General features: G+C 35.4%; 1 protein-coding gene across 6 annotated transcripts in view; it reads right to left on the bottom strand.

Moving 5' to 3' along the window:
- Positions 1 to 2,406: 2,406 nt before the first annotated feature.
- Positions 2,407 to 24,396, bottom strand: part of RIMS1 (regulating synaptic membrane exocytosis 1) — a 501,191-nt gene continuing 479,201 nt past the window's right edge. For 5 of the 6 annotated variants that reach the window (XM_011987097.1, XM_011987100.1, XM_011987099.1 and 2 more), the window contains 5 exons: positions 14,469 to 14,607; positions 12,367 to 12,479; positions 6,843 to 6,944; positions 6,104 to 6,243; positions 2,407 to 4,717 (listed from right to left, as the gene is read on the bottom strand). In XM_011987097.1, coding sequence (XP_011842487.1) covers positions 4,499 to 4,717; positions 6,104 to 6,243; positions 6,843 to 6,944; positions 12,367 to 12,479; positions 14,469 to 14,607 — 713 coding nt within the window. In that variant the 3' untranslated portion in view covers positions 2,407 to 4,498. The remainder of the gene's footprint in view (positions 4,718 to 6,103; positions 6,244 to 6,842; positions 6,945 to 12,366; positions 12,480 to 14,468; positions 14,608 to 24,396) is intronic. The other variant, XM_011987098.1, reaches the window with a different exon arrangement.

Here is a 24,396-nt window from a genome sequence, read left to right as displayed (position 1 = left end):
ATCTATTGCTTCTGCCAATCTGACAGGAGGCAGAGCTCACTTGCCTGGCTCACCTTTGGCTGTGTGGCCCAGTTCCTAACAGGCCACAGACCAGTACCAGTCCATGGCCCAGGGACGGGGGACCCCTGCTTTATTGGGTCTGACAACCTAGACTGGGGTTATTAATGAGCAGCAGGCAGGGTAATTGGAGGAGGCAGGGTAGATAAAACTACTTTTGGAAAGTTAAAGAATAATTCTTTCTTTATTCTATCTCCTTTACTTAAACTGTTCCTGAAGGCTGCATATGATGTGTTCATGAAGTTTGACAGTGCAAATGGTGAGTGGTCAGGGGACGGGAGAGAGAGAGGGCTGGGAGAGAGAGAGGGTTAGAGAGAGGTTTCAGGGAATGGAGAAGAGCCCACCTGCCTCCTTTTCCTATCCCCCACCCCCATCATAAGGCAGAGTCACTCAGGCAACTTGTGGGAGACCAACTTGGCTAGGAGCTGCCTTGTCGCAGAGAAATAGCTTAGGATTTTTTCTCACCTCGTGAACTCTTCATTCTTTAATATCTGTCAGCAGTTAGTAGAGGACAGAGAGCACTTAGCATGGCAGGATCCTGAGTTGGTCAGACTTTGGTTCACATCCCAGTATGGTCACTCATCAGCTGTGTGACCTTAGCTTGTTGCTTCGCTTGTCTAAGCTGCAGAGCCTTCTATGTGAAATAGGGGTCCTATACTTACCTCGTAGGACTGCTGTGAGGGAGTAAATATAATCCCACAGCCTTCGTATACAAATCAAATACTGTAAGTCCTAACTTGGACTAACTTAACCACCTGTTCTTGGAAACTGACTTTAAGTGAAGCAATGTACAACAGGGCCTTGATAACATTGATGGAGAAAAAAAAAAGGTTTCTTTATATGCCATTTCATTTAAAGTCACAGTTTCTAAGAACTTAATGACATTGAGGATTTACCGTATGCTATCATAATTATTTCTTTATATATATAAAATGATCTCTTTTAATACACAGAGTTAGTTTAATACAGGGCTACTTTATATTCTAAGTACTTAATACCTAGTACTTAACAAAATCCTTAATGATGTTGGTTAAGTATAATCAGATAATATATTATCTGGGATATATATGGGGCTGGGATTTCAAGAAATAAATTGTCAGAGTCAGCAAGAAACTATGAAGACTTAGCAAAATTGCCTTTCCTCAGGTTCCTTCCTCCCATCACTGTAGGCTCTGAAATCCCAACACTGGGTAGCTTTATATGGTTTGAAGCGAGATTACTGCTCTTTTCCTGTCTAGACAATCATTCTGAAGCCCACTCTCATCATCTGTTTCAGTGGCAGGCTTGTCTCCTGGCCACACCCAGCTCTGAGCTATCTTAATGCACGAGCATTAATCAGCTTTACTCTTGACTGTTTTAAACTGAACTGATCAGTTGTTTTTGCCTCTTACTGACCAGGCTAACAGATAATCTTGTGTCTTGTAGACCAAACAAATGTATGATTTAATAGGGTAAAATTTAGTCAACTGTTTAAAAACTATAAATAACTGATGCATTCATGTCTTCAATCTCTTTATTGCCTCAAATTTGATGTTGCTGTAACTGTGTTTACTCTGCTTTACAAGTTAAAGCCAGTGTGGTCTATAAAAAATTAAGAGCCTTAGAAAGACCAGACTAGATCACAAAAGTTATTTTACTACAATGCAAGATGAAAGTAGTGCTTACCAAGTGTATTGTGAGAGGCGACGATTATTAAATATATGAACATACTTTTAGGTAAGAAGAAATCATAAAATAACCTAAAAAGTTAGTAATATCTCATTGAATATATTATTCTGGATATTCATCTATCTATATTTGAAGATACTTTTATTACCTAAGATCCTATTAAATATAATTCAGAGTAAATGTATTCCTTATTTTTTGTTAAACTGGTCTCCTCTAAACCAAAGTTATACAAATTAGTCATGGGGTCAGGAGAAAAAGATGGAAAGGGGAAATATACTGTGACGAGAGACGCAGGAATCAATTTTCTGATATGCCACATAACTTGAAATAATTTGGCAACTGGACAACAGAGTTGTCTCTTTTATTAGCACATTCAAACAGCAGCAGAAAACAACCTTCCATTTGATTCTTACTGAGATTTATTATTTTTAATAATGCCACTTTTCAGAAGTATAGTCATGTGCTCACTTAGACAGGCTGACAAAGTGAAAACTTGTATGTGATGCAAAGTACCCTTTGGGCCATTGATTAAGACATAATATAGTGCAGTGACAAGTCAAGTCAAATGCCCGCAGCAGACAACAAACCCCAGCCTCCCCTTCCCATGGTCTGGCTCCCATTTTGCACCATAGAACCCACAATGGAAATCTGGCAAGACATAGAACACAGATGGCTACTGACTGACATGAAAAGTAAATTTTATTAAACATGTTTACATACATGAGTTGGAATTTCATTTAAAAGCACAGGGGAGTGTTAAGACAAGTGGTCAAAATAGAAAGATACTACCCAATTATAATCAGTTGATTGTTGGCCACTAAGACAGAACGGAATCTAGTAGAAGTGCACCAATGCTTCAGTTCCTCCTGCTCAGCATGGTGAGCAGTGGTCAATCTGTGCCCTGTGGAATGATGGGCAGATAATTCTGGCATGTGTAAATAATAATAAATAATTCACTTGGTGCAGGCAGTATGTCTATGAATTAAAACCTAATGTGTACACAGTGTCTACATGTGTTACAGCCCCACAGTAGGAATCTACACCAAAATATTTATTAGAAGGAATTTGGTCCGTACTACATCACGTTTTCCGGAGGGTAAAAAATAAAGTCCATCTATAGACATTTCACCACAGACCCAGAGACTGAGTCTGGCTAAAACCTGCAAAATGTCTATAACAAAAATGGATGGCTTAGATTTCTTGGTTATTTCGGTATAGTAATTAACAAGCAAACTGTACAAGTACATGCAACATACAAGCTGGCCTATGTGGAACTAACATACATTATTAAATAACCTTTTGTTTCTTTTCTTTTTAAAATTTTTTTTACAAAATGTGCATGCAGCTTTGAACAGTTCCAAGTCATGCTGCTCTATCTGTGTAATCACAAAAGTGGAGTGACTCATAAAAGGAGGGAGAACATATCAATGCACCCGCAGAGACTGCAGTTTGTAGCACATGTACAGAATGTCACAAGGGAAATTCAAGGCCAAGAAAAACTAAATGAAGAAAATGCAAATTGAAAGTTGACTTTGTTTATTTTTCCCCCCAAAAGTAAGATACTTTGCATTAAAAAATCAAGCTTTGTGCTTGCATCAATCTCAAAGAAATGTAAACTAAAATTCGATAAAAACATTAGTTTAGTGCAGAATATTTCAACTGGAATTTCCAGTGGAATATTGAACAGCTCATACCATGCTCTTTCCAGGGCAGATGGGTGTGTCTACACTGAGGCATGGCTGAGAAGCCTGGGCGTAGCTCAAAGTGTCTTAGGCTCAAATCCATTCCTAGTCACCATTTTTGGGAAGTCAAAGTATGGTTTATACACATGAGCATTTTTTTTTTTTATATCAGGAAGAAAAAGGCAATACAAGGAGTGTTTTCAAAGTACAATTATGCAGTTAGTTTTAGTCCCCAGCATTAGTTGCAGATTGACTTCTTTAAAAGTCTTCCATGCAAAACAATGGAAACCATAAATTAATTTTCTAGAATGCAAACAGATAGGCTCTTCATTAAAAAAGTACTTCTGTGATTATTTATTTTGGAAGATAACTTTTTGTCTTTTGGGTTTCCACACGTAAGACTTTAAAGAATTATAAAATGAAAGCTAGTGAAACCCTTCTTTGGCTTCACCTTATGTAGCTGTTTAACACTTTGGGGAGATGCCACAGAGACCACTTCAGCCCTTTTTTTGGTGCTTTTGGAAAAAAGAAGGGAAGAGTCTCTGTTAGCATCATGAGGCCTGTCATGACACAGCCAAAAAAACTAGTGGAAATAACAGATGTGGTGAAAACAAAAAAAAAAAACCTCAAGAAACGAAAACCAACAAACAACACACAAATAAACAAAACACACAAAAGAACAAAACAATTCAAACATCAGGGAAATAACACTGCTTGTGGTCTGTGCAGAAACGTGTAGAATACAACTTTTCACAGAGTGAGAGTTTCCAGTTTGTTCAATTTGGGGTGTGTGTGTGTATGTGTGTGTGTAGGTGTATGTGTAGATTTAAAGTTTCCTCTTTTTCTATTTGTTAGAAGCATCAGTGACTCTCACCAGCACGTTGATTCTTCCTGTAATTTGATAGATTGCCTTGTTCTGTCATATGAAGCCATGTTTTAAATAACAATTGGGACATATTATTGAAAAACTACTACAGGCAAAACACAAGTTGATTGTCTGTCTCCAACAATGCTTTTGATCATGAAATATCTGGTTCAGATTATTATCCTGAAAGGTAGAGTTTTATTGGAATGACTCTGGTATGAGTTCACTATGATCGAATACAGGGAGGCCCAGTTGAACTTTCCAGAGATGACTGGGAAGCCCGGCGGGTGAGGGGAGTGAGTGTGGGATCCACCAGTGAGGACGGTGGGAACAATTTGTACCATCCGATCACCATGCTGGACAGGTCGAGTTCTTCCAACAAGATCTGAGCCACACCCATAAAGCATTTGTGGTCCATTCTGCCATAGTCTCCCCAGACAATCACCTGCAGAGAGAGAGAAATGCAACATTACCTGGACTTCTCTCTCCTTCATATCCGAAGGGCTCAAAGCAACTATGCTGTAAAAGTGGGCCAGTCAGTGAAGCAGAGGAAATGAATACAACTATCACCAAGGAGAAGGCACAGATAAGAAGATACACTAACCTTAAGATGCTTATAGACACTTCACAATAATTTTTAGGCTGATGGAATGAAGGATTGTGTGTTCCTAGTCAATGAGGAGTATTATCTACATAAGCCACGTTAAAGAAATAAATACATAAGATTATTTTTATATGAATGCAACACCTTTCTTGTGTAACTACTATCTAATTAGCGATGTGCAGGACCATAAAAATATAAAAATTAAAATTTGTGCAATTTAGGAGGGCAGGATGAGCAATCCAATTCAGTATACCATGGAATGTATGTACAAGAAAGTATGTACAAAGAATGAGAGTACTCATTTGATTTCTTTTGTATTACGGTCTTTTTAATGAAGGGGTAGATCAAACAAATAATTGTGGGCTGGTACCTTTTGAGGACTTGCCTGCCAATTTTAATTTAGATGATTAATATTTCAATTAGATCATTAAAAATTACCACAATCTAGGTCAACTTCTATTGGCTATTGGTGTCAGACAAGCCTTCCATTACACATAGTCCCGGGTTCTATTTTCTAATACTTCAGTCATCTGTAAAGGTTCCCAACTGGACTCATTCACCTGTTTTATACAAGCAGAGTTGGTGGTGAATCCCACCTTTAAACTTTACTGAGTAACTTTGTGAAATTACTTTACCTCTTGAATCTCAGACATAATCTTTAAAATGGGGATAATGATAGTATTGCGCATGTTAGTTACAAAGTTTAAATAATGCATATAAGCACCTAGAAATGCATCTGGCATTCAACCAGGACCCATTCTCTTCTCCTCTCCCTCCTCCTCTTTGTATCCCATGTTTGGCAGAGAGCAATGCTCAACCAGCTATTATTAGCATTGTTTTGTTTGATATATCTCTATCTATTTATCATCTATCTATCTAGTGGGGATATATCTCTATCTATTTATACCTATCTATCTAGTGAGGATATATCTCTATCTATTTATACCTATCTATCTAGTGAGGAGTGAGGAGGGGCGGGAACAGGGCAAAGCTAGAAGGAGAGGATAGAGACAGAAAAGAAAAGAAGAGAGAGAGATAAAATAAAATTGTTCTCTATTAGATCCACCAAATATTTTTAATATTATACATTATTTACATTATAAACTAACCATTTGAATTTTTTCTACTCAAGAATATTATCCTACATTTATCTCTTTGTGTTTTACCATCTCTTAGATATATGAATAATACAAACATTTCAATGTAAAAAGCCAAACAATTACTGACCTGAAGAACTTTACCCTGTGGACTTTCATCAAAAACCAGAGACTGCTGATACAAAGGATCAAGGGTTTTTCGTGCAATTCTTGTCTTCTTCTTGGCTATACAGGCCCCATTTTCCAAAAGATATACTTTGACATATGGAGCTAAACAAAATTATATTAACATACAAGAATTATTCCTTAAATTAAACTGTTTTTTTAATTAGAGAATTCCCTATTAGAGAATTAGAGATGCTTACTGAAAGTTTCCCATCGACTGTTTAAATTACTTAAAATTTTCATTGCTCCATAAATTCTATTCCTTAAATCTATATGTTACCTTACTGCCATTTTCCTCATTTTGATTCAATGTATACAAAGTTATTTGAAGACGTTGACTTACTTGGGTTACAATGCAGGTTTATATCTTAAAGCTCATTGTTCCCCTTTTACAATTAGAATATATTCTTTTTTTCTTTTGCCTTTCTAAATGTGCAGAAAGAAAATAGTTGACACTAGCTAAGAAACAACCATAACTAAACTTTAAAAAATATTATAACATACTTCCTAACACCTTCTGAAAGAATAACTGTGCAAGGAAAACCCAAATCCATTTTAATAACATCAAAGAACACAGAAACACTGCTTTTTAAATTAATCAGATGATGCAAAACAGAGCATATGAAATTCAAATACAGCAAATGTTTTTATTTGTTTGCCTATTAAATAGCCCCTTCACCAAATTCAGGAATACTTCTCCTTACCAGGTGTAGATTTGGAACCAGGCTTTTGTGTGAGGCTTCGTGCTCTAATAACTTCAACTTCTAATTGACCCTTTTTGTCCTCCATTCCAATTTGTATATCACCTGCAAACGGAGGGGAAGCAAGATGTGTTTCAGCTTCTTTCCAGTTAAGTGCAGTTAAAACAAAAAGGAGAGCCCATAACAGACTACAGATTTTTATCTTCATGATTTTGTTGAGAAACTAATATTTAGACCCCCTCACTCCACAATCCACTTTTCTTTCTTGGTCTCCAAATCAAATTTGGAAATGATTCTCTTATTTTTTCTGGTATTAATCCCTCTTATGAGATTTGCAAATTAGTTAATAAATGACTATAACAACACTGAAGCATTTCTATAATTCTTGTACTTAATGTGATTTCTTACTCTTATTTCATCCAGTATATACTAAAAAATTGTAACCATATGTATTTTCATTATCCAGAGAAAGCCACCATTAATATTTGGTGAATATCCTAGCATTCTCATACTTCTATCAATCTATCTGCCTATCTATCTATCTGTCTATCTATCTACTATCAATCAGCAATCATGATCATATATCATCATTTTATTGACTGTATGGACTACTGCATGGACATGTCATTACTTATTAAATCAGACTCCTATTGATGGAAATAAAGGTTATTTACATAAACTACTTTATGGTGCAGTGTATGTAAGTAGGGTTATAATGAACAGTTTTATAAGAATTCTTGCACACATTCTTGAATAATTTATTTTTTGAACACAAAATTCCAATATTTTAAGTTTTCATATCTAATAGTATGGACATCCAAAAATTCCATGCATTCTGCCAACTCCTCCAGAAAGGTTTGCACTATCACCAGAAATATCGCTCTTCCTGCCTCCCACCCTCACTAATACTGGTATTAGCAATATGTCTAATATCAGTATCAAAAATATGCTTAATTTTTGCCAATCTGGTTAAAATGATATTTTAATTTGCATTTCTTTGATTATTAAGGAGCATTATGTAGCCCATGTATAGTTTGATACAAAATTAGATCAGCAACTAGAATGAGTCCCTTCCTTTTTATTTCATGAAAATATTTGTTTCATAGTTTTCATGTCTCTCGAGCTCATATTTATTAGAGCTCCTCTATGAAAACACCTGGGTGTATTCTCCCCATTTTTTGGTAAGTAGAATGTTAAATACTGACAGTTATAGTTCTACTCAGGTTTTTTCAGCTTTCTACTTACTCTTAAATTCTTTGTGGTAGGTTATATTTTTTAACAACTGTTCATCTCAAATAAATTTTCAAATGTTAAGTTTTTTTTTTTTTTTTTTTTTTAGACAGAGGCTTCCTCTGTCTCCAGGTTGGAGTGCAGTGGTGTGATCTCTGCTCACTGTAACCTCCATCTCCTGGGTTCAAGTGATTCTCCTGCCTCAGTCTCCCAAGTAGCTGGGACTACAGGCATGCGCCACCCTGCCTGGCTATTTTTTGTATTTTTAGTGGAGACAGGGTTTTACCATGTTGGTCAGGCTGGTCTCAAACTCTTGACCTCAGGTGATCTGCCTGCCTTGGCCTCCCAAAGTGCTGGGATTATAGGTGTGAGCCATGGCGTCCAGCCTAAGCATTTGCATAAGTGGTATCATTCAGCAATTTTCTTTCTTCACTTAACTACATTTTCTTAGATATCCATCCAAGTTGATGTGTTGAGATCTAGAACATTCCCTTTAATTTCTCTATTACAGTCTATTACATGAATGTCATATTTATCTACTCTCCAGTTAGGGGTCTTGGCTTTCCTATTTGGTGCTGCTACAACAAAATGCTGCAAAGAGCTTCTTGAGGATATGTAATTCGAAGTTGTATTGCTGGGTCACAGCACATCCACACTTTTATTTTTACTAGATGCTGCCATATTATTCCAATTGGTGACTGCACCAAATTACACTTCTAATAGCAGTGTAAGAGAATGCATATTTCTAAGCATCTTTGCTACTTATATTGAAAGATGTAAACAATGTGGACAATCTGATATGCAAACACACACATACACACACACACATATACATGTGTGCTTTGTAGAAACGTTAACAGATAAGTAAACTCCACTCTATTTTCAGTTTGATAATTTTTTCTCATAAATTAAAACTGAATTTTTATCAAACATTTTTTCTGCATACTTAAGATGGTCATTTTTTCTTTTCATTACAGTAATGTGATCAACTATATTAATTAGTTTTCATATATTAAACCAACCATGTGTTCATGAAAAAAAATCCCATTTGGTTGTGATAATATTATTTTTAGTATTACTGAATTTGCTTTTCTTGGGGTTCATGAGGGACTCTGGAAAGTATGACTATATTTTCAGTTCTGAAAAATCTATCAATCATTATATATATACTTTTTATTGTTACACTCTTTGTTTTCCATTTTCGTTTTTATTTATTGATACATAATATGTACATAATATATGTACATATTTTTTAGGTACATGTGATAATTTAATACATTCATATTCTTTATTATGATCAAGTCAGTGTAATTGGGATGTCATTACCTTAAATATTTGTTTTTTCTTTTATGCTAGAAACATTTGAATAATTCTCACTCAAACATTATATTTTCAATGGCGTCTGGCCTATACTCCTTCCTTCCCTATTCTGGGACTAATTAGACATATATTAGACCTCACTTTTCTGCTCGGTCTTATAACTTCTTATTCATATTTTTCATTATTTTGTGTGTCCAATTAATTCTGGATACTTTCTTAAGGCTTTATCCTCCAGTTAACCACTAACCAATTATCTCCTCAACTCTGTCTAAACTGCTGGTAACTCATCCATTGAATTCTTAACTTTAGTTATATTTTTCAATTCTATAATTTCTACTGGGCTCTTAAAGATTTGAGTTTTCTGATGAAATTCTCCATCTTGTTTTTTATTTTAGGTAATCTTCTTTCTCTTCCTCATGACTTGAGATGATGTCCTAAAATTGCATTAGAAAGATTTTCCTTGTTTGTTTGCTTTGTACAGATTGTTCAGTTCACCACTCAATGTGCTCTTTCAATCTCTCAGGTTTTATGTTTTTCTTAAACACTCAGGCATCATTATTTTTCCCCAAAAACTGTCTCTCTATTCTCTTTTTAGGCTCCTGTTAGAGTAAGTTTGAACTTTTTGGTTTATTCTTCCTACATCCCGAATTCTCCTCTCTTATAAAAGATTTTCTTTTTTTTTAATTTAAATAGGCCATGTTATTGGTGGTATTCTATAGTTCTCCTTGTATTTAATTATATCTTAAGCTTTGTTCAGTATACTATTTAGCTCATCCACTGAGTTTTAAATTTTAAGTCATTATATTTTCCATTCTCTAACTTTCTTTCTTAAAAATATATGCTTGTTTTTTGTTTAATACCCTCTTGGCGTTTTTTTCTGTGGATTATATGATACTTTATCTCTGAAAACTTCTAAGTTATTTCTACTTATTTGAATCATTTCCATTTTCTCAGGCATGGATTCTTTGGTCAGTTGATCAACTTTGTTGTTCTAGACATTCTCATTAGTTTTATAATTCTGTTTTAGACCACAGTTCCTAGAAGTCTTCTGTTCCCCTTTTGTCCTTTTAATGTTTCTTAAAGATTTCTTTTTAAATCACACACATATCCCCAACTGTTCTATAAAACCTGTTATGTTTATACATAACTAACTTCTACCCCTCTCTCAACTTCTTGTCTTCCAAAACTTATTGCTTCCAAAATTTTCAATATTTTTATCTGATTTACTTTCTGGCATTTGCCTCATTATTTCTAAGCACTACTTATATTATCCTTTCTGCAGTTTTAGATAGTATTATTGAGTTTCAATTTTGATCTCTTTCACTGCCTTCCTATCCCTACTACATACTTGACAATTTCTGTCATCCCATTCTCCCAATATTAATATTATTTCAACTATGTAACCTTATGCATAACTGTGTGAACTAGATTATAACCACTTCTCATTTCTTAGATCTTCCTTTTCCCTACACTTAATTAGTGTCTTTTAATAAAGCATTTGCTTACATTTTTATGTAGACCTCACTAGTTCAAATCTTAAGTCTCTCCTGGTTGCTCATCTCTTCCATAAAAATCAAACCCATTAGGTATTCTATAGATTTTTATCTCATGAAATCTGACATGATGCAATTTGAATGCTGCTTTGAAACCTTGCTGCAGCTACCTTTAGTTCTTCCTTTGCTATCACCCTGGGTATCCCAATCATCTTTATCTTGTGAGGAAGCATTTATTTATTGATTCCTTTTTTTTTAGTTCATAATTTTGAAAACTCGCTTAGTTCATTTGGTCAAAGTAAATCTTCTAGCAGCTTTCTGAGAAATGTTAGCAATGAGGAAAATGACTTGAGGCCTTGCCTGGGGCTGAGTATGTATCCACTCTAGCCTCAAAATTACTTGATAGTTTGGCTGGCTTTTGTATTCTAGGTTGGAAATCTATTGTTACTGAGGATTCTGAAGGTAATGCTAATAGTCTTCTGGCTTCCAGTATATTGAAGAATCCAATGAAAATATGAAGAGCCCAATGAGAATCTGATTTTTTTTTCTTTTTTTGTTTTCTTTTTTGAGATGGAGTCTTGCTCAGTCGCCCAGGCTGGAGTGCAGTAGCACGATCTCAGCTCACTGCAAGCTCCGTCTCCTGAGTTCACGCCATTCTCCTGCCTCAGCCTCCCGAGTAGCTGGGATTACAGGTATCCGCCACCATGCCCAGCTAATTTTTTTTGTATTTTTAGTAGAGACGGGGTTTCACCGTGTTAACCAGGATGGTCTCGATCTCCTGAACTCGTGATCTGCCCATCTCGGCCTCCCAAAGTGCTGGGATTACAGGCATGAGCCACCACACCCAGCGAGAATCTAATTTTTGATAGTTTTTTTGTAAAATTATTTTTCCTCTTAGGAAGCTTGTATGCTTTTCTATCAAGCCTCAGTGTTGCTAAATTTCACTATATTGTGTCTTCAAGCTGATCTATTTTCATGCATTTTGCTGACGTTCTTTCCCACTGCAAGATTACAGAAAGATTAACTTAAGTGTTTTCCAGTACTTTTTAGTATCTTTCTCCACCTTCCCTTTTCTTTTTTATAGTTAAGTCTAAAATATTAACTTTTTTGGTAAGTTGTGTAGGGTGAGGGAATTCCGTACATTTTTTCACACAGGTAAATAGTTATGCTACTATACTTTACTGAACAGTCTATCTTTTTTTTTTTTTCTTCCATGCTCTGAAATGCCACCCTTGTCCTACATTTAGATCTATTATATCAGGGTTCCTGGTAATTCAAATATTTATGGCTAATTTTACTTCCTGTTTCATAATATCTCAAATTAGAAAAATACACTTGAAATTAGAATAGTTGTTTGCAAACAGTAACTCCCTAGCTAAAATGTTGCTTCTCACTTGTATTGCTATTACACAATTTTAAATATTTTAAATGACTTTGTCAAACACAAAACATCAATTTTCCTGTAGAAAAAAAATGATTCTTACCCATTGCAGGGGTGGCAAGAGTTTGGCGTCCAACAAGCTGGGCTGGTCCCAATCCATCAAGAAAATCACTGAATTGACTGTCAGCTCCCAGTCGCACTCCAGGAAATATTAAACTATCAGTAGAAGGATAAAAACCAAAGGAAAAAAAAAACCATGAAATCTTCTAGAATTCTTTTCACTAGTTTCCATTTGACTAATTATGATCATGAAGCATAAATATTACTTAGACAATCTTTTTTTTTAATTGATTATTTGCATTGCCTTTGAGCCAAGCATATGAGGCTTAATATTGATTGAGGATAGGTGTAAACTCTCAGTTTGATACCTAATGCTCTATTCAAGAGGGCTCAGTTATAGTTTTTAATATATCAAGTTCCAAATCCCCTATATAAATGTGTTGCTGACAAAAAAACATAAGATGCAAATTTTTATATCATAAACTTCACACAGATACTTGCTCATGAACATTAGGTAACATTAATGCTAATTTTTTTTAAAGTGACCAATAATTTCTTGAATAAATGTTATAGTTCAAGTTCTTATTTATAAACATTTAATTGATTCATTTTTGAATCAATTCTGGTTAAATTCATCTTTGAATCAATTAAATGTTTAAATTATTTGAGACTTTTATTTGGTTCCAATTGAAATTAATTGATTAAAAAATCTGTATTTCCTCCTATAATATGACTTCCTGATAGCCCCAGGATGTAAGCTGCACAAGGATAGTGCCTGTGCTTTTCTTGTTGACTAATGTAGTTATCACTGGGTAATAAGAACTATGCTCATTATGTAATAGGATTCAGTAAGCATTTTTTGAATGAATATATTTCTATAGAGACTTACTCTTTCCATTGTGCTTTCACATCTATTATTTCTCTTAACTAAGGGAATTAAATGGGACACAGATTATAATCCCATCCAGAGACCATGAAAATAAATCCAAGAGATTAAGTGGTTTATGATGGAGGCAAATTTTATTTGTTACTTTTTTGTATCAGAAAATGACGTGTTCAAGTCTCATTTGTATATTACTTTATGCTACTTCATTCAATACTGGTATTTTGCCAGTAAGTTTATCTCCATAACTTTCATACCTGATGATTTTTGTTCTTAGATATTCCTTACTGGAAGCATGCATAACAAGCCAATCATTTGACCAACTAAACAAAGACCAACTAGTTTCAGGAATGGGAAAGAATATCACAAACAGTAATCTGGCATAATTCTGTTAAATTTTCTAAACAAAACAAAATATCCAGTAAAGACAAGAAATATTAGATTGGTATATGAGTAATGTGAATGGTAATGAACAAATAATTATAGAAAATTTATATGTGGTGAATCTCCATGTAATCCAAAACAACACATTAACTACTTATTTGTAAGATCCACTACCTCAATAAAAATTCAGTTTTACCAGAAATATTCTCAAGCATAGGAAATAGCAGGTTTTGTGCAGGATCCATATAAAATGTCAGAAAAAAAAAATCGAACTGAGTAAATTTTTAAAAATCGTATTCTATTTTCTCAGAATTAACTAAAACACTTTAGTCAGAAAAATAATGAAGCTGATAGATCCTGGATTATTTCCTAAGGTAAAAATGAGTCAGCAATGTTTTAAAAACAAGAAAATGTAAGTTACTTACATATATGACAGTGTTAGACTTAGAAAAGCTTAGGGTCCAAATTAGCTTGGAGAAAATTAAGAAAATGGGAAATCAGTTCCTTACTTATAAATTTTAATTTAGACTTTGGTGACAGGGACAAACTATGAATTTCCCATATGAAAGAGTCCATTACCTGTGGCATTCCTACACTAAACATCCAGTAAGGAACTATTCTGGGCTTTCCTAGATGGAGGAAATGAATTTATTCATGTGGACTCAGAATTTCTTCACCCTTTGAAAGGTATGAATGACCAGGTGTAGAGGTGTGTCCATGTGTACTTACTTATAAGCCATTAGGGTGGTTTAAAATGGATGGTTGAACTTCTGGTTAAATAGAGAAGCTGCACAGTAACACTCAGTGGCTTTGTTATTTTACTGATTAGTACACAATTCGTGGTTCCACAGCCATGCAGACGTGCTGACAGCACTTACTTGCCCTCAGAGCTGTAACTGTTGATGCTGCCATCAGTAGACTCTCGGCTCGGCTGCCTTACCATCTTCCTCATTTCAGCTGCCATGCCTGTTTCTGTACTTCTCTGGATGGTACTTTTTAACTTTTTGTGGCCCGACTCTGACAGGAGAGAGTAAAAGAAACTCTAAGTTTTATTCAGACAGTATCCCCCTGAATATCAATTGATCCTGCAAATATAATAGTTAATTTTACACATAATTACAAATTTAATCAGAAAAATAGTAACCTAAGGGAGTACTTTGCTTGATTCAGGCTCCTTGCCAAAGTGTGCTTGGCTAAGAGGAGTAGCACTGGATGCTACACCATGGCCACAGTTTCAGTGACTGCCTGAATCTCAATCAGCCAAAATGAAATCATTGTATTATTGATGGTGACAACTTCAATGAAAATCTGATTTTGGCACCCAACTGTTATGTGGAAAGATAATGGTGAACAATCTAATAGGTTTCTCCTAATATGGAATTCACTAAATGTGTATGAATAGTCTCAAAGGACAAGTTGTATTCTTTTAAGGAGAAGGTGCATTTGGAACCCAGTATGACCAATAGCACAGTTTTTGTACTATCACGTATCAGCAATCCTCATAAAGAGAAACTAGTATTTTAATTGATGATTTTTGTAACACTTTAACATACACTATATAATATTTATACACATTTGAGATGGCATATAGATTACAGAGTTAGGTATAACAGGTTTTATCCTAATTCAAAGACTACTGAGCTATCTCATAGCCTTTTGACTCAGCTGCATGAGTTCTGACTGGCAGTTTTGGGGTATACACCTCCATTTGCACTGGGTATTACATGCATTTGCATTTCAGTTCTTGATAAGTTCAGAAGAATTTTCTTGAGCCACTTTGAAATGCACTAACCAGCATTCTATTCATAGCATGGAAATAAATTCTAAACTATTTACTTGCTTACATGCATAAGCAGTATCAATAGGTTAGGAAAACTGCTAGACTTTATTCCATCTATACATTCTATAAACATTTCTGGGTTTTGCTTTAGTTTTTGTATAGTATCATTTAATACCCATTAATAATATATGAAAAATGCTCTATATACATAATTACATACATAACTACTATATAAACACGTTAACTTTTCAATCCTCATAAAACCTTTACAAAGAAGGTACCTAAATACACTCTTACATAAGCCATTTGAAACACTGCATCTTTTCCCTCTCATTTTTGGTCATTGGATTCTTTTTGTAAATTGTCTAATCAAAGATATAATAGGTTATGCTATATGAACTTAATGCTGATGCTTCCTACACATTGTTTTAGTATGTTCATTAAAATTTTTACTTTTTATTGTTCTTAACCTTTTTATTGCTATTTTTGCTTACAAAGACAATATATGTATATTACAAAATATTTAAATGTTACAGAAATTGCAAACATTGAATGCCCCCTATAATTTCACCACTCAAGGAAGACAATGGTTAATAATTTGGGAACTACTTTTTCTATAGAAGCTTCTTCACTTGGCTACTGTGATCCACACTCTCCGTTTTCCCTTCTTTGACATTGGTTGTTACTTCCCAGTCTCTTCTGCTGCATTTTTCCTCTTTGAGATTTTTAGATATAGACGATCCCTAGACCTCAGGCCTCCGACCTTTTGCTTTCTTCTACACTTACTTCCTAGGTGATCTCTAACATAGCTTTAACATAGCTAACAAAGTCATTCATGCCATTGTGCCTCCCAAATATATATCAAGGTCTTAACCATTCTCTTAAATGCTGAAGTCATTAATTCAATTGCCTAGTAGCTCCATTTACATATCTAATAGGCACTTCAACATTAACATATCCAAGACAGAACTCTTCCCCACCTCCACCACACTACCACCTCCTACTACTAAATCCTCCTCCCGCAGTAAATGGTACTGCAATTCACTTGGCTGATCAGGCCTAAATCCTTGTAATCGTCTTTGATTCCTCTAACACACCCCACATCCAATTCATCAGCGAATCCTCTTGGCTTTGCCTTCAAAATGCATCATAAATCTGGTCATTCTTCCTCTCCACAGCTCCTACCCTACGCCCAGACACTGTCATCACTCAAAAGAGCAGTGCCATACCCATATAGCTGGTCTCACTGCTTCTATTCTTTTCCTCCTCAGAATATTCTTGACGTAACAGCCATGGTGAGTCTTTAAAAATGTAAATCTGAACATATCATTCCCCTGCTCAAGATCTTATAATGATTAATCACCAAAATAAAATGAAAATCCAAAATTGTTATTGTGGCCCAGGAAATGCCATATCATCTTGTCTTTGGACACCTCACATCTCATCTTCTGTCCCTCATTCCATATGACCAATGCTCTCCAGTCACACTATCTTCCCTACATTTCCTCAAGCCTGCAAGCATGCTGCTTCTGTTTGTCCCTTCTTTCTTGCCTTGTTCCTTATTCAGATTTCTGCTTCAAGAGAAGCTGTCTCCTCAGAGAGGCTTTGTATAGTATCCCTTTGCTGTGCTTTATTTTTCTTCATAGCAGTGCTTCATCTGCCATTAAACCTTTATCTGTTTGTGGTCTGTTTTCCAATTAGAATTTAATTTCTGTGAGAGCAGGGTCATTGTGAGTATTGTTCACTGTTACTCTTGATATCTAGAACAGGGGTATAAACTGTTGATAGTGAAATCACACCACATATACTAATGTGCAATTTTCACATTCCATTTAATATAATGTAACACAAACAGGTATATATTTATTCTTTTTAAAGATTGCACTATTCCATTTTATGACTATGTGGTTCATCATTAAACCATCCCTTTATTGATGGGCTATTGGATATTTCCAGTGGTTATAGAAGAGCTTCTACAGGATGAATTACTGGAAGTTGAAATGCTACTGAAAGGGTAGGAATCTGTTTAATTTAAATAGCTATTTCTAAATTCCCCTTGAGAAACATTGTAGTGATTTATACTCCTACCAACAGTCATATGGATGTTCCCACTTACCTACCTATGGCTCAATAATTCTCTACCTTTCCCCTTTTTGGACTCTGTCTTGTCCACTTGACTTGTCATTGTGGAACATGCACACTTATCCAAGGCAGGGACTTCATCTATGGCCATTGTAAATGCTGTTTAGTTTAGTTTTGGCATTTATTCATTTATATACCGATTCCTTTCTAGAGGTAATTCATTTATGAAGTCACTGTGGTAGAGCAGTGGCCATTCATGGCCACATACTGGCCAGACCTCACTTGAAGGACAGGGGTAAGCCCCAGGGATATATTACCAAAGTATTGAGCCAAGATGAATTACAAGTGTTTATCCAAGCCAGCATGAGATAACAAAATCTGGGTAGAACACCAGTTATTGAAAATAACGAGGATCATGGCTAGAGAAATTACAGGAACTTTAAATGGTGAGGTGCTGCTGGAAACTGGGGGAGAAACAGTTAAGAGGATCAACAATATGGCAAGTTCAGGTTAGAGTGTTAGTTCATTCTGCTTTTTGTTCATTCACCTATTCAACAAATATTTATGGAGCATCTATTACGTGTCATACAGTGCTCGAGGTGCTGGGGATGTACGGATGGATGAGAAATGTCCTGCTTTAAAGGAGTGTAGATTCTAGTTCACATGTATATACAAGAAAGACAGTGAACAAAGATACGATATCGCTGATAAGTGCTATGGGAAAAAAATTAGGCAGGATGAGAGGGGTAGAGAGTGATGAGGTAGAGCAGGAATTGTTTGTTTGAAAAGGAGCCAGGGTCTGATTAAGCAGTGCAGGGGGACGTGAGGACACAAGCCATGAGGAAAGAGGGAAGCAGTACACAGCAGAGATTGGTCCTCGTGACAGGGGAGGCTGTGAGTAATGGTGGCTGTGGCAGAGGGGAAGGGGAGGGCTGCAGTCTTGCAAGTAGTGCACAGGTCTCCAGGCTTCCTCTCCAGTCTTTGTAATGTCGATGTTGACTCCAACCCAGAGGCTTTGTCACCAGTGATCTCGGGCTCTGTGTGTTGCTGGCAGTCCAGAGGACGGTGAAGTGCAGACTGTCAATAACTGATTTCTCTTGCATTATGTAACACAGGTTTCACATGATTGTTGTTCATTACATATTTGGTGACAAATGAAAAGAAAAACCTTAAAAGCGAATAATCTTTATTCATTTGTATATTTTAGTTGAGATATCAAGTTTTCTCAAAGAAGGATATATCTACAGGGTATCTCAAAATTCTTACAGCCGTTTTAAACTTTAATAGCTTCCACAGTGTAAAGGATACAAATGCTCAAAAAACATCATTTGAGGGGCTAGTTATTGAATTTTCTTTTATATTTACTTGATTTTGTGAATTTGAATAATATATTTTTAATATTAAAGTTTTTCTTTTAGTCCTGCTGAATTAAGATGGCAGATGAACTGACATCTAACTGTTGTCTTATTCATATTAATAAATATTCATGAAAAGAGCTTCAATTGACTAAGCAATATAAAGGTCTAGGCAGAAGCTCAATAAACAGTTCTAGTTTGGAATTTGCCTTATTTAAATTCATAAGGGCCCCAATATTAATTTGGAATGTGAGCATTAGAAGAAACATTGTTTTATAGATGTGGAAACTGTAAATCTGGAGAAACAGAATTCATGCAACAAATTAGTTCAGCACTTACTCTGGGTTCAGTCTTTTCCAGATGCTGGCAATACAGCAATGAGCACAACAGACAAAATTCCTGTCCCAGTGGAGCTTACATTCTAGTGGATATAATGACTTGCTTAACATCACACTAGTTAGCAGCAAAAGCTAAATTAGAAACCTGTCTTTCTAAACCTTAGTCTTGCAATCATTCCTTTATACAACATTTTAGGAACACGTAAAGTCTGGTCTTACTTATTTTGCAAATAGAACAACGGTCTATCTACACAGGTATTTTCATGTATACATTCACATACGGCTTTGCAAGTTAATTTGTAAAAGTTTGTTAAAAAGCACATATATTCTATACAAGCACAAACGTATAATTATCTGCATCTATGTACATATGCTGTAATTATAACAAAAATGTGTTACATCTATGTAACATGTTTAATGTCAATATAGTCCATTAAAATACATACAATATTAGAAAATGCTTTTATGCTTTTAGGAATGCCATCTTTATTAATTATTTGTTTCCACTGAAGAATCATTAACCTTCTAAAGACATGAAGGCTACTACAAATTATGACATGAAACCTTTGATTTGTGAATACCATCTCAAGTATTCTATTAAGAATAAAAAAGATTAGAGAAGTAGTACATTTTAATATTCTTTAGTCACATGAAAAATCACTAAATTCCAAAATGTTTGCGGGAAATATTTTACTCGTGTTCCGGAAGGGCAAACTTTCTCTCAAAGAGTATTCCAAAAGGTGTCATATTTACATGTGAACTCTTTCTCTCTTTGCTAATTTAGAGATATGTGTTATATTTAGAAACAGCCACTGACTTACTAATTCATTCTATAAATACTCATTAAATACCAAGAACCTATGATATCGGCATTGTTCTAGGTGCTTCAGATACAACAGTAAGAACAGAATAGAATAAGGAATACAATAAATCCGTATTGATAAGTTAGGACCATGAGAAACAGATCAAGGCTAGAAAGGTAGACAAGAGAGACAGAATATATTGACATGCAGATACAATTAAAATCTATGGTGCTAAATGTGACAATTTAGGGAGGAAATACAGATAAAAAGAGTAAAGAGAATGGAGCTTGGAATATTCCCACAGTTAGATGTCCAGAAGAAAATCAGGACTGTCAAGGAGGCTGAAAAGGAGGACCTCTTAAGGTGGGGGAAAAGCAGTAAGTGCAATGGTACAGAAATCAGAAGAAGAAAGTGTGTCAAGTAAAAAAAAAATATGTTGTTGATTGCTACTTAAGAGGTTTAGTAAGAAAAAAATATAGATGTGACCACAGTGCTTGGCTTCACGGAGATAACTGACTGAGAGGAGTAGATTCAGTGAAGCAGTAGGGTTAGGTGCCTAAAAGGAGTGGCCAGTCAGGAGAGGGAATTAGAGGTGAGTAAACAGAGACAGCTCCTATGACTATTTTGTAAAGGTTTGTTGTGATTGAGAGATGGTATTTGGAAAGTCACACAATATTAGGGGAGGTTGTCCTTCTCTTTAAGATGCGTGGTAGTAGAAGTTGTTTCTGTGTAGATTGGAATAATTAGATGAACAGGGAGAAACACATTGTTAGGCTTAATATTGTGGGTTGGAGAGATGTATAAAGATAGATAACATCAGATAAATCATCTTCCAATCAAAGCAGTCTCTGAGGCCAAAGCAGTCTGTGATGGAATTGGATGGACTATCCAATTCCATCAATTAACTGGAAAAATTGGTAAGAGTATCATCTGATTGATTAAGCAATTTAGGTCCCAAATAAATGCAATAATGGTTTGTTAACTCACAAAAACAAAGTATCAAGTGAGTACAACCTTTTTGGTTATTCTGAAATAATATTTTTTTTTATTTTTGTGGTGACAAATTCAGTCATTTTGTAAAAATTAATTATTTTTTTTAAGAGACAGGGTCTTGCTAGGTCTCAGTAACAAGATCACAGTAAGCTATGATTATGCCATCACTAGACTGGAGTGCAGTGGTGTGATCACAGCTTACTGTTACCTTAAACTCCTAGGCTCAAGCGATCCTCCCATCTTGGCCTCCCAAAGTGCTGGGATTACAGGCATGAGCCACTGCGCCTGGACAAAATTCAGTTGTTTTTTTCTTTCTTTTTTTTATTGTGGAACTGCAGTGAGAACTTGAAAATTCAGTTTTTTTAAAAAAATTGTTGTAGTTAGTATAATACACTTCGTTCATTTTGTCCTTCAGTTATTCAACAAACTATTTCCTTAGTGATTTGTGCCCCGATACTATATATGTAAGTGTGAAAAGGAAAGAAGCCCATCAGCCATTTCATGGTCTAGAAGGAGACACAGACAAGGAAAAGTCTCCTTGTGATGTGGTATAAGTGCTGTGCAATGCGTTTATTTTATATGTATTAAACTTTATGTATTTATTTTATATAAATTCAATGATACGAAGAGAGGAAGAGAAGGGGCGAGAATAATTCAAGCAGTGAGTGAGAATCACAGCTTGCAATGCCACTTAATGAGCATGTAACCTGGAGAGATCATGAGCTGAAAAATGCAAATCTTCCCCTTTGTTTCAGTTCCTCAAGATAATTCTGGTGTTTATGAAGATTTCTAAAAAAAGGTTCCCTAAAAGCAAGCCAATGGCTTTATCTGGTGTTTAAACAAAACAGCACCAATGTAGTCAAACTGTGTAAAAGCAGACAGTATTGGACTTACTGAGACACTATAGATTGCTCTTCAAGAGATTTTCACAGGAAATTTTAACTCTGTGCAGAGGTGGAGGAAGGATGGAGGCAGGGTGGAAGGGAACTGTGTACTTGTATTTCAAGCCAGGAGAGCAGCACACTGAAAGGTCCTGAAGAGAAAGAGTATGGCCCCTCGAGATGACTACATTTCCTGAATCACCAGAGTTAATTTAATGGTGAGTGAAGATAGTGAGGTATGAAGCCAAAGAAATAAACACTGGGAGGGCCTTTTATCTAAGGCTCTCAGGGTGCACAGTGACATATCATTTGAGCTGATGCTGTATTGTTATTAACGCTGTTCTTAATAATCTCAAGGTCCTGGTCTTCCTCATACCAATTTTACCCATATAAAATTGTGTGTACTTTGTATTACATGCAATACAATATAGTAGTATTGCCATATATCTCCAACAATTATTCTTTAAAAGAAAATACGCAGTTCTCCTTTGTTGACGTCAGATACTTCCAATGTGTAGTAACCATGTAGTTGGAAATTTTTATTAGTCTTCCCTAATAGTGCCATCATTTTCTTTAGTATTTAAGCAAATAAACACAAATGTTCCTTTTGTGTTGCATCAAGGTTTTTGAATATATTTTATCCTAGGCCAGATAAGTGCAACTTGTAAAAATTTCATAGGTCGGAGAATTATTTTTAGAAAATGTCACGAGAGTTCTTTGACTTCTATTGTTTTCCTCATTTTCTCTCACTTATTCTCCTGGTTAATCCTATCAATCATAAACTCCACTATTTTCCTTCCATTTTTCCATTTTCCAAAGGTATTTCTAATGAAAGAATAGAGTGGTCAAGAAATTAAAAACTCATTCTGAGTATTTTTGTGAGATAGATAGAATCATTCTTTTGATGATATTTTCCTTCAAGAGAATACGTCAAATGTTTCCTAGTGATGTACTTATCCACTTTTATTCCATTTCCCTAACCCAAAAGATATAAAATGTTTTCTTTTGTTACCATGTACTTTAAATTGTTTACAGATACTACTTCAGAAAAGGATTCATCTGTTCGAACATTGACCTTTATTTTTATTTTCAGCTCTTCCATGGCTAATAGCTATTCTTTCATTAAAAACCTGGTATTGTTATGATTGACTATAAAGCCTTGCCTGTCAGATCTGTTTAGCTCACTCAATCACACTTATACTTTCAGCAAAATGTTAGCTAATATAACTTTGATTTTTCCATTTGCCAAGCTATTGAAAGTATAAATAATAGCAACTTCAACATGGCATTTCATATGTTTTAAATAATCTTCATATTAAACTTAATAAGGCTGCCCAAAAATATTTAAGTAAAGAGATTTGTATTCACTGAAACATACCATCTGTACCACCTCTTATTTTGGCTAAAGCCAGGTAAGAGAGGGGGAAACATCCAAATGCTGAACTTCTCACTCTTGTAAATTGTTTGATTTCACAGCTTCAGTGTTTCCAAAGTATTTCTAGTGTTAGGAGCTAAATTATGTCCCTCTAAAACACATGTTGAAGCCCTAACCACTGTACCTCAGAAAGTGACTGTAGTTGTAGAAAGGGCCTTTTAAAGAAGTGATTAAGTTAGAATGAGGCTATTAAGGTGGGCCCTAATCCAATTGGACTGGTGTTCTTATAAGAGCGGGAGATCAGGCCTCATAGACACCAGGGGTCACCTGCATAAGAGGGGCCACCCTAGGAAGATGCAACAAAACCGCGGCCAACAGCAAGCCAAGAAGAGAGCCTCAGAAGAAACCACTCCTGCTGACACACTGATCATGAACTTCTGACCTCTAGAATGTTAAGAAAATAAATATCTGCTCTTTAAGCCATCCAGTCTATGATATTTTGTTATGGCAGCCATAGTAAACAAATACATCTGGGGAGTGGATTTTTTTTTATTTTATCATGTTATTTAATAATTTAATAAAGTATCATGATTTAGATACTTTAAGCATGTGGGGATAAATAATCACCTAAATTGTCTGAGGATGAGATTAAGCCCCAAATGCTGGGATGGACTTGGTTTTCAGGTTGCCTTAAATAAGAAGTGGTCTGAAGGCCAGGCATAGTAGTGGCTTATGCCTGTAATTTCAGCACTTTGGAAGGCTGAGGTGGGTGGATTGCTTGAGTCCAGGAGTTCAAGACCAGTCTGGGCAACACAGTGAGACCTCATCTCAATTTAAAAAAACAAAAAGTCATCTGAAGTATTACATGGGTATACTGAAATCATTTATTAACAACTCCTGACAACAGGAAGATAAAGGCTCAGATTTTATTTGCTCAGTAGTAGCAAAAATTTACTTCATATTTGTTTTCTTTACTCTTCTTTGTTCTAAGTTAATACCTCAGATGAAGCTGCATTTCATTTACTAAGCATAAACCTATAATATCTCCTCACTGGCAGGGCGCGGTGGCTCACGCCTGTAATTCCAGCACTTTGGGAGCCCGATGTGGGCGGATCACGAGGTCAGGAGATCGAGACCATCCTGGCTAACACGGTGAAACCCTGTCTCTACTAAAAATACAAAAAAATTAGCCGGGTGTG

Source organism: Mandrillus leucophaeus, unplaced genomic scaffold, assembly GCF_000951045.1.
Source record: "Mandrillus leucophaeus isolate KB7577 unplaced genomic scaffold, Mleu.le_1.0 Scaffold300, whole genome shotgun sequence".
NCBI classification, from domain to species: domain Eukaryota; kingdom Metazoa; phylum Chordata; class Mammalia; order Primates; family Cercopithecidae; genus Mandrillus; species Mandrillus leucophaeus.
This window is presented reverse-complemented; position numbering and strand designations above follow the sequence as displayed.